This window comes from Sus scrofa, chromosome 15, assembly GCF_000003025.6.
Source record: "Sus scrofa isolate TJ Tabasco breed Duroc chromosome 15, Sscrofa11.1, whole genome shotgun sequence".
NCBI lineage: Eukaryota > Metazoa > Chordata > Mammalia > Artiodactyla > Suidae > Sus > Sus scrofa.
This window is the reverse complement of record NC_010457.5, coordinates 25214766-25225724: the sequence shown is the minus strand read 5'-3', so window position 1 is coordinate 25225724 and position 10959 is coordinate 25214766. Positions and strand designations below refer to the sequence as shown.

The following is a 10959-nucleotide window of genomic DNA, read 5'->3' as shown; positions in this document are numbered from 1 at the left end:
AAACATTTTGTAACTGATCCATGGGGACAAGCCATTGGGCTACTTGTGTGAGGCAAAGAGAGGGAGTTTGGAAGGTCTGTATCTGGCTTGTCACTGGCCAACAAGAAGGGTGCCTGTGAGTTCTCCCTGACATGTGGGGAAAGGTGGGTCTTTGCAGTAAGCACTTTCCAGAACACAAAAGATGAGGGATTTCTTTAACAGACCCTGCTTTCCAGGACCAACAGGCTTGGGTAAAATTTAGCCACTATCCATAGACAGGTAGAGAATAAGAAAACAGTGAGCAGAAGGACAGACATGAAAATACAGCAAGTGTTTGGTATTGCTTGAGTATCACAAAGCTCTGACAGTATACAGATCTGGAAATAATAACGGTTCTTTCAAGTTTGAAACATCCTGATGCCACCCTGGGTGGGTGACGGGCAGGTCTGCAGGAGACCGCAGCACGGATGTGTCCAAGCACAGGCCTTGGGTCTGGCTGCCCAGGACCACTTCCAGGGTCTGCGGGACAGCAGCACCAACTGCTGGCTAGACTGTGACAGTGCACATCCCCAAAAGGCCAGCTCAGGGAAGGGGAATTCATGGAAGGAGGCTCTTGCCCTAAAGCATCTGGACAAAATGAACATGGTCCTCTGCCCGCTGGTGGGTGGCAGCCTCGAGAGTGGCACTGCTAACCTGGACTGACCTGGAACGCTGCTGTTGAGCTGCAGGCATGAGTGGCTCCAGGGTCAGGGGCCTCGGTAAGCACAGGCTCCTGCACTCCCCAGAGATGGTGCTGCTGTGTCCTGAAAATAACAGGTGCCTCTCTGTGACCTATGACTCCTTGGCACTTGCCTTGTATGTCTTTTCTGTAACCACTTTTCTTTCATACCAGGAACAAGAGAAAAAAATCCCAGACATCTTTCAGAATAAAGGAGCCAACTGTCAAAATCCAAGGGTACTAAACTGCTGCTGGAAGAGGACGCTAGCCTCCCAGCAACATCAACAATGTTCTTGGGGAAGAAATAAGAGATCGTTGTCTCTCAGAAGATCAACCCCCAGGAGCCTGTGCACTGTGGCTCCCTAAGAAGGTGATGCCTTCAGGTCACTGAGGGGACCTGCAGCTGTGGGTACCTTCCACCGAGCCCTCCAGACAGCACTGCAAACTGCTGAGCTCCTTGCTCGCCCCATCCAGCCACTCAGCCCCCCAGTTCCCCAGGGCCTGGCAACATTTCACACCTGAAGGCAAGTCTCTTCTCCTCTCTCTGCTCCCCACAGATGGCCCATCCTCCTCCTCTGGGCCTGCGCCAAACGGGACCTTGATGCCGTCCTCTAGCACCCTGTGACAAGGCAGAAGGACATCCATATGGAGGTTGGTTAAATGTCCGACTGCTGTTTATTCAGGAGAACATCAAGAAAAATACACTTAAGTATTACAAATTTTTATATACAGGAATGACCTCCCCAACAATTTTGAAAAGTAGTCTTAAAAAAACCCAAATATATATATATATATAGTCCCACCAACTTCCACTTTTAAATCTAGATGACCCGTGAAGACAGACTCAAGCTCTTGATGCATTTTCTTCAACAGTCCATAGATACTGAGTCTAGACTGGTTAGCTGATGCTACTGACAGAGCACGAATGTCCAGCACATGACCCTGTGGGGGTCACTTCCTGAAGCGCTTGAAAAGCGGGTGCACGTGCTTGGTGGCCGCCTTGCTCCGGGCTGAGTGGTACTCCATGTACACTGTGTCATCGGCCCCAGACATAGAACTCATGGTGCCAAAGCGCCGAGAAACCTGCAGGGGACACAGCCCAGCGTTAGTGTCCATGGGGAAAGACTCTCCCAAAACATTTATAATCACAGTATGTTTCATAAATGCATAAGCTTCATAGCTTTTATTGTTTTTACAGTAACATTTACTGACCACTTACTATGTCTCAGGCAGTGTTCTAAGCAGCTTATCCTTATTTACATGTCTTAACTTACCAAGTCCTCCCAAGCATTATAATCTCCGTCTTACAGAGGAAGAAACTGAGGCACAGAGAAATTAAGTAACTTGCCCAAGGTCACACAATTCTTAAAAAGACAGGACTTGAACCCAGGCTCTCAGCTCCAGCTTCCATGTACACAGACAGCCCTGAAGCAGCACCTCACACAGCCTGACCTCAGGTGGACCTATTGGAGGTGGAACTGATCACACATCACCTTGGGACACACTCAGAAAAAGCTTTCCCTGGGGCTCCTGTGGAGACTGCCTGGGAGAGGCAGCCCCCAGGTTTGGGGACAGAAAGGTCTCACTGCAGCCTGAAGCTGCAGGGAAGGTGGCACCTCCCTGCTGACACTACCTCTTTCTTGCCTGTTCCAGCCATTGCTCACCTTGTGCCTTTAAAATTAGCTCAGTTTCAAAAGTATCTGATTAAACTGTACTCTCCAGAGTTCCCATTGTGGCGCAGAGGAAACAAATCTGACTAGAAACCATGAGGTTGCAGGTTCGATCCCTGGCCTCGCTCAGTGGGTTAAGGATCCAGCATTGCTGTATGCCGTGGTGTAGGCCACAGACATGGCTCAGATCTGGCATTGCTGTGGCTGTGGTGTAGGCTGGCGGCTAGAGCTCTGATTGGACCCCTAGCTTGGGAACCTCTATATGCCGCTAGTGAGCCCCTAAAAAGACAAAAATAAATAAATAAATAAACTCTACTCTCCTTGGAGAGGCCTGGTAAGAATTCTTCATCAGTTACACTATGTTACATTCGCCTGGCACAACAGCAGGCAACTAATCAGTATTTGCAGAATAGCTGAAGAGTTGAGCACTTTTAGAGAAGTCTAAATTTTTCAAAGTATGTGCTGAAACTACAACATAAACTGTCTCAGACCCATCCCGCAGGCAAGAAGGTGCAGTTTCATCACTGAGGAGGAAGTCAGAGATGAGGGGACTCGCCCTAGGTGCGTCACGCTCCTTCCCGCTAATACCCTAGCAAGTCTGGGTCACATCTGGTACCCTGGGTTCTAACGTCAAAGTGCCAAACACTACGCCAGACTGTTGTGAATAAAGCACGGACTGACTACAGCCACCGTGGGCTCACACACCTAAAGCCAGACAGATGCACAGAACAGCAACAGGTAGTTCCTACTATTCTCTGTGTTTTGCAGGTTATTAAAAATACCATACAGACGAAAATACACACACACACACACACACACACACACACGCAAACTGTGCATGTGTATGTGTGTCTATGTCCTTCGGGAGAAATGCCATCAAGAGCCTCACCCGCTCACTCACCTGGCTGGATCTGGAGCCAAATTCCCCTGCCACCACTTCCTCCTCAGCATCCAGGTCAGTGGCTGCCAGCACCTTCTGTAAGAGCTGCTGCTGCTCCTCTTTTGTCGAGAATGCCAACTCCTCCTCCTCCATGCCTGCAAGCTTTGTGATCACCTGCAGGCAGAACCCTCTTGTTCTCTCCCTCGGCCCGATCCCACCTTCTCCTAGGTTGACCTGGTCTGGTCACTTCCCTCCCAGGCCCAGTAGAGCAGGTGGTAACAATGGAGGCTCCTCTTTGGCAGTGCAGAGACAGCTCCAGGAGCTGCCACTAACCAGGGGCTCAACTAAGGACTGCATGGCAGGAGGCTTAGGAATTCTAGAGAAATCTGCTCCCCATACAGTAAGATAACCACTGCTTACAGAAGAGCAAAAACAGGCACCTTGGCAACCTCAAGCCCACCATTTTGGCTGTTCCCCATCTTGCACAGGTAAAGGAGGGGACCTAGGCAAAGACAAGGCTTGCTGTCCCACAACGCCTTCATTTCCAGGCCTGACACTCAAGGCTTCCAGCAGGACGGAGCACTGACAAATGACAGCATCCTGAGAATGGATTTGAAAGATTTTTTTCCTAAAAGAACAAGTTAATAGCACAGTGGAGAGAGATTAGGTTTTCATTTCTTTGGAGATAACTTACTACAAGGCCTACCCATCCCTGAAGAAAGCTTGGATTGATTATGTAAAGGGAACGCTTTCTCTCGTTCTTCTCACCATTTTAATTAAAAGAAAATCCTAAGAAGGAAGGATCCGAGCCCTTCAGGTGGCCACTGACGTGGACCAGACATGGGACAGCCTTGCCTTGGCTTCATCACCACTCCTGAAACTCCAAGGTGGTGACTCGGGGAACTCTAAGCTGGTGCTCCCAGCCAGGGGGGCCCGACTAGAACAGAAAGCCATGGGCTCAGGCACCCAGAGCACCTTCGGATCTGCTGCTTCTCTTACCCAGACAACTCTCCCAGGAATCGGGAGCTATGAATGCTGTTATCAGCACAGTATTTCACAGATGGACAGAAAGGTCACAATGAAAATCCTCCAAAAAACTGTCCCAAGTGTCCTGAGCTAGAGCTCACTCAGCACAAGAAGTCTGGAAAGCATCACTGCCCCTGTTTTCTCCCTAAGGCTAATAAAGGGAACTCTATCAGCTCCCTAAACCGATGTGGAAAAGACATGATCTAAAGTATCCGAAAAGGCAGCCTATGGTCCTTCACAAATCAAGAGCCTGGGAACCTCCACGCTCTAAGATGTCCTTGTAGTCCCCTGTTTCCAACATCTCTGCACACCCCCACTAATAAAAACCCTCTGAGACATTGAATCCTGACATAATAAATAAATCCTATCTGTGTCAACAAAAGAAAGCAAATGGCTCAGCCAATGGAAGTTTGCCAGAGCTTCAGAATTTCCTGGTTGCTGGAAGACCAGACATATATGCATGGTTCTGATGTTGGCAGCTCCCTGGGACCAGGCTCAGCAGACAACTAAACGCAGAGCTCTGCCAGCTACCTGGAAGGGTTCCCCAAGAAAGTAAAACCTCAGGGCTCAGACTAGCACAGTGATGGCTACAGTACCTTGGCATCCCAAATCCTAGGCCAGCACATTTTCCCACCAACATCTAATGTTCTTTTTATAAGGCAACCATAAAGAGTTAACGACCTGATCTTGCATCAGAGGCCCCCTCCTCCACCGATCCACTGGGAGAAGCTGGAGGCAGGAAGAGCAGCAGAAGGCCCCATGACTCACGCATTGACAGAGGGAGTCTGAGCAGGGCTGCTGGACCCCAACTGCTGTGTGCCTGCCTGAGACTATTCTATGCTTATGATGACATGGCTCCTACTTCTCCAGAGGACTGGGTACCAAAAAAGCCCAGGTCCTACTCCGACCAGAGACCAACGGATACGTACCTTAAAGCTGTAACCTTGATCTACCAAGAACCTCTGGCGCTTGGTTGAGTAAGCCATCTCCTGTGTGTCCTGGGAGACCAGCGAGTAGAAGAAGGCATTGTACTCCTCTGCAACCATCCCTGGGGGAGGCAGGGAGGACAAACCAGCTTAGAATGCCAGGGACAAGGGCCAGAAAGCAACCACGCAGTGTGAGAGCTCTGCAATCAGAGGGTCACTGCCCTGATTTCATCAAAATTAAAAACTTTTGTGTTTCAAAGGACATCATCAAGGAAGTGAAAAGACAACCCACAGAATTAGGGAAAATGTTTACAAAGCATATATCTGATAAGGGGTTTGTATTTAGGCCATGTAAAAAACGATTACAACTCAATATGAAAAAACAAGCCAATTATAAAAAGGACGAAGGCTCTGAAGAGACATTTCTCCTAACAAGATACAAAAAGAAGATTCATGTGCCAATGAGCACATGAATAACATTAGTCATCAGGGAAATGCAAATCAAAACCAGGACAAGGAGTTCCTATTGTGGGCTCTGAGGTAACGAACCCAACTAATAGCCATGAGGATGCAGGTTCAATCCCTAGACTTGCTCAGTGGGTTAAGGATCTGGCATTGCAGTGAGCTGTGGTGTAGATCACAGATGCGGATCAGATCTGGCGTTGCTCTGGTGTAGGCCGGCAGCTATGGCTCCAATTCAACCCCTAGCCTGGGAACTTCCATATGATGTAGGTGTGGCCCCAAAAACACCAAAAAACAAACAAACAAACAAAAAACAACCCAGGACAAAATACTACCTGGCACACACTAGGATGGCTAGAACCAAAGAAGATGGTTACATTGCTGGGGAGAATCAAAATCCTCTGTGGAAACAGTCTGGCAGTTTATTAAGATGTTAAACAGAGTTTACTGTAACAGAGTTTACTATAACAATTTCACTCCAATATACACCCAAGAGAATTAAAAACATATATTCACACAAAATTTGCATATGAATTTCATAATAGCATTATTCTAAGGGCCAAAAAGTAGAAACAACCCAAATGTCCATAGTCAGACAAATGGATTTGAAAAAGCGGCATGCTGGAGATCCCACAGTGGTGCACAGGATTGGTGGTGTCTTGGGAGCCCTGGGACAGGGGTTTTAATCCCTGGCCCAGCACAGTCAGTTAAGAATCCAGTTTAGGTTTCGACTTCTGCTTGATCTGATCCCTGGCCCAGGAGCTCCATATGCCTCACAGCAGCCAAAAATAAAAAGTCACATGCCCATACAGTGGGATATTATCCAGCAATACAAAAGGAAAAAGTACTAAAAGGATAAAACCCTTTTGAAAACATTATGTTAAAGGTACTTAAAAAAAAATCAAAAAAATCAAAAAAACGCTGAGAAAAAAAACCCGGTAACTAGAAAATTACCACTGAAACTAGGACAGAAAATATTGCAGCCTATAAAACCTGATCCTTAGGAAAATCTAAATATTTTTGCTTCACAGTAAGTATTTGTGTGCTACCTCTGAATTCAGTTGTTTCCTTATCTAAAAAGAGCTCTTATATCAAGTATTTTCTCTTTCTTCTTCCTTTCAATTATACTGAGATAAAACTGACATATAGTGCCATCTAAGTTTAAGGTACACAGAATACTGATTTGTCTCACACATACTGTGAAATGATTACCTCAGTAAGTCTAGTTAACATCCATCACTCCATATGAATAGCCTATGGTGAGACTCTCCCAGACTTACTCTGAGCAAATGAGTCCACCCAACGGTGTTCCCTGCAGTCCTGTTGTACTCCCACCCCAGCACATTGCACCTTCCACTGCCAAGTCTATACCTGATGAACACCTTTGCCCAACGCCTCCACTCCCAATGCCCCCATCCCTGGTAACCACAAATTTGTTACCTTTTTCTATCAGGTTATTTATTTATTTATTTATTTATTTTTTGGTAGATTCCACATGGAAGTACGATCATGACTTATCTGTCTCTCTCTGTCTCATAATGCCCTTAAGATCCATCCATACTGTCACCGATGGCAGGATGTCCTTTATGGCTGAGTATCACATAGAAACACATGTGCATGCATACCACACATTCTTCATTCACCTGCTGACAGGCACTCAGACTGCTACTGTGTCCTGGCTATTGTAGCACTGCTATCAATATGGGACATGCATAGTGACTCCATTTCTGTCAGACACCCAGAAGTGGGATTGCTGGATCTTTTTTTTTTTTTTTTTTTTTTTTTTGCTTTTTAGGGCCACACTCATGGCCTATGGAAGTTTCCAGGCTAGGGGTCGAATCAGAGCTGTAGCTGCCAGCCCACACCACAGCCACAGCAACGCAGGATCCTTAACCCACTGAGCAAGGCCAGGGATTGAACCTGCATCCTCATGGATACTAGTCAGATTCATTTCTGCTGAGCCACAAAAGGAACTCCCATATGGCAATTCTACGTTTAATTTTTTGAGGCACCTCCATACTGTTTTCCACAGTGGCTGCAGCAATTTGCCTTCCCACCAGAAGTACACAAGGGTACCTTTTCCTGCACATCCTTGCAGGCATTAGTTACCTAGACTTTTTGATAATAACCATTCTAACGGGTGTGAAGTGATCTCACTGTGGTTTTGATTTGCATTTCTCTAATAATTAGTGATGTTAAGCACCTTTTCATGTACCTGTTGACTATCTGTATATCTTCAGGTTTTTTGTTTGTTTTTCTGTTTAGCTGCACCTGAGGCATGCAGAAGTTTTGGGGCCAGGCATCTAACTGCACCGGAGCTGTAACCGCAGCGACACCACCAGATCCTTAACCTGCTGAGCCACCAGCAAACTACTTGTATATCTTCTTTGGGAAAATGTGTGTTCAAGTCCTTCGCCCAGTTTTTAATTGGACTGTTTGTTTTTTTGTTACTGAGTGGTATATGAAGTCTTTATAAATTTTTGGTATTAACCAGATATATGATTTGCAAATATTTTCTCCCATTCCATACGTTGCTTTTTCATTCTGTCAATCATTTCTTTTGCTGTGAAGCTTTTTAGCTTGATGTAGTCCACTTACCGTTTATTTTGTTGCTTATGGTTTAGGGGTAATATCCAAAAAAACATTGCCAAGATCCATGTCAAGGAACACTTTTCCTATGCTTTCCTTTAGGAGTTTTTTTAAGGTTTCCAGTCTCGCATTTAAGTCTATAACCCACTTTGGGTTAATTTTTGTAAGCAGTGTAAGATAGGGGTCTATTTTCCTTCTTTTACACGTGTGGATGTCGTTTTCCCAGCACCATTTATTAAAGAGACTGTCTTTTCTCCACTGGGTATTCTTGGCTTTCTTGTCAAATACTAGTTGACCTTACAAGCAGGGGTTTATCTCTGGGCTCTGGATTCTGTTCCATTGTTCTATGTCTGTTTGAATGCTGGTAACATACTTTTTGATGACCAGTTTAAAAATGCAACTTAGAAGTATGACACCTCTCTCTTTGCTGTTTCTCAGAATTGCTTTGGGCTATACGGGATCTTTCGAAGTTCCACATAAATTTTAGGACTATTATTTTTACTCCTCTAAAAAATGCCATTGTAGTCTTGATATGGACTGCCTTGAATCTATAGATGGCTTTGGGAAGTACGGATATTTTAAATATTAATTTTTCCAATCCACAAACACAGGATATTTCCCATTTGTGTCTTCAGTTCCTTTCAACAGTCTTGTAGTTTTCAGTGTAGAGTGCTTTTACCTCCTTGGTTAAATTTATTCCTAAGTAGTTTATAGCTTTTGATGCTACTACAAATGGGATCATTTTATTTCTTTTTTTTAAAGATAATTTGTTGTTAGCATATAGAAATACTACTGATTTTTGTATGTTAATTTCGTATCCTGGAACTTTATTGAATTCACTGAATATATATGTTTTTCTGTGAAGTCTTTAGGATTTTCTTTGTATAAACTCATGTCATCTATAAATAGAGAAATTTTTACTTCTTTCCTAATTTTTTTTTTTTTTTTGTCTTTTTGCCATTTCTTGGGCCGCTCCCGCGGCATATGGGGGTTCCCAGGCTAGGGGTCGAATCAGAACTGTAGCCACCGGCCTACGCCAGAGCCACAGCAACGCGGGATCCGAGCTGCGTCTGTGACCTACACCACAACTCACAGCAACGCCAGATCGTTAACCCACTGAGCAAGGGCAGGGATCGAACCTGCAACCTCATGGTTCCTAGTCGGATTCGTTAACCACTGCGCCACGACGGCAACTCCCCCTTTCCTAATTCTGATGCCTTTTATCTTCTTCTTACCTACCTGCTTTTGTTAGGACCTCTAGTACCATGTTGAATAGAAGTGGTAAGAGTGATCTTAGGGGACGTGCTTTCAATTTCACCATTAAATATGATGGGCATGTGGGCTTGTCACATGAAGTCTTTCTGTGTGTGTGTGTGTTTTTAGGGCCACACCCTTGTCATAGGGAGTTCCGAGGCTAGGGGTTGAATCTGAGCTACAGCTGCCAACCTATGCCATAGCCACAGCAACGCCAGACCCGAGCCGCATCTGCAACCCACACTGAAGCTCACAGGTCCTTAACCCACTGAGCAAAGGTAGGGTTTGAACTTTCATCCTCATGGATACTAGTCGGTTTCGTTACCGCTGAGCCACAGCGGGAACTCCAAGGTCTTTATCTTATTTTATTCTTTTCATTTTTGGCCACCCTGCAGCATATGGAGTTCCTGAGCCAGGGATCAGATCTGAACCCTGAACCACAGGCATGAACTAAGCTGCAGCTATAGCAATGCCAGATCCTTAATCCACTGTGCCAGGCGAGGGAGCAGACCTGTGACCCAGCACTCCCAAGACACCGCCAATCCCACTGAACTCCTGTATAAGGTCTTTATTACGTTGAGGTACATTCCTTCTATATCTAATTTTTAAATCTTTTGTTCTGCCTTTTAGGGCCACACCTGCGGCATATGGAAGTTCCTAGGCTAGAGGTCAAAGAAGAGCAGCAGCTGCCGGCCTACACCACGGCCACAGCAACATGGGATCCAAGGTGTGTCTGCGACCTACACTATAGCTCACGTTAGATCCTTAACTCATGGAGCAAGGCCAGGAATTCAAACCCACATGCTCATGGATACTAGTCACAAGAGGAACTGAGCCATACCTAATTTCTAAAGAGTTTTTATCATGAACAGATGTTGGATTTTGTTAAATGCTTTTTCTGCATCTATTAAAACGACCATAAGATTTTTTTCTTTAATTATATCAATGTGATGTATCACATTTATTGATTTGCATGTGCTGAACCACCCTTGCATCCCAGGGATAAATCCCACTTGATCACGATGAATGATCCTTTTAATGTCCTATTAAATGTGGTTTGCTAGTATTTCATGGGGGATTTTTGCATCTGTAGTCATTGGATATTGCCCTGTCATTTTCTTTTCTGCAGAAAACTTTTCTGACTTTGGTATCAGGGCAATACTAGCCTTGTAAGATGAGTCAAATAGTATTTTAAGAAATAAAATTCCAATAAAATTCAAAGGAGTTTTCAAATTAGGTTTGGTTTTCCTGTATGTGATGAAGAATAAAGATAAGCAATGGATCACTTCTACACACACCAGTCAGCTCTATCCAGCAGCCTACCATACTCTGTTAGGTAGTCTCATTCCTCAAAATTGTCCAGCAAGATAAGGACTGTCACTATGACTCTGAATAGGAAGCTGAGGCTTAAAGGGGCAGATTATGTGCCCAAAGTTGCAGTGCTGAGCTGCAGCC

At 45.2% G+C, this 10959-nt stretch overlaps 1 protein-coding gene across 1 annotated transcript in view; it reads right to left on the bottom strand.

The window, feature by feature from the left end:
* Positions 1344-10959, bottom strand: part of ERCC3 (ERCC excision repair 3, TFIIH core complex helicase subunit) — a 34738-nt gene continuing 25122 nt past the window's right edge. Inside the window, exons 13-15 of the mRNA XM_003133288.5 lie at positions 5203-5321; positions 3269-3421; positions 1344-1780 (exon numbers count right to left, since the gene is read on the bottom strand). Coding sequence (XP_003133336.2) covers positions 1649-1780; positions 3269-3421; positions 5203-5321 — 404 coding nt within the window. The 3' untranslated portion in view covers positions 1344-1648. The remainder of the gene's footprint in view (positions 1781-3268; positions 3422-5202; positions 5322-10959) is intronic.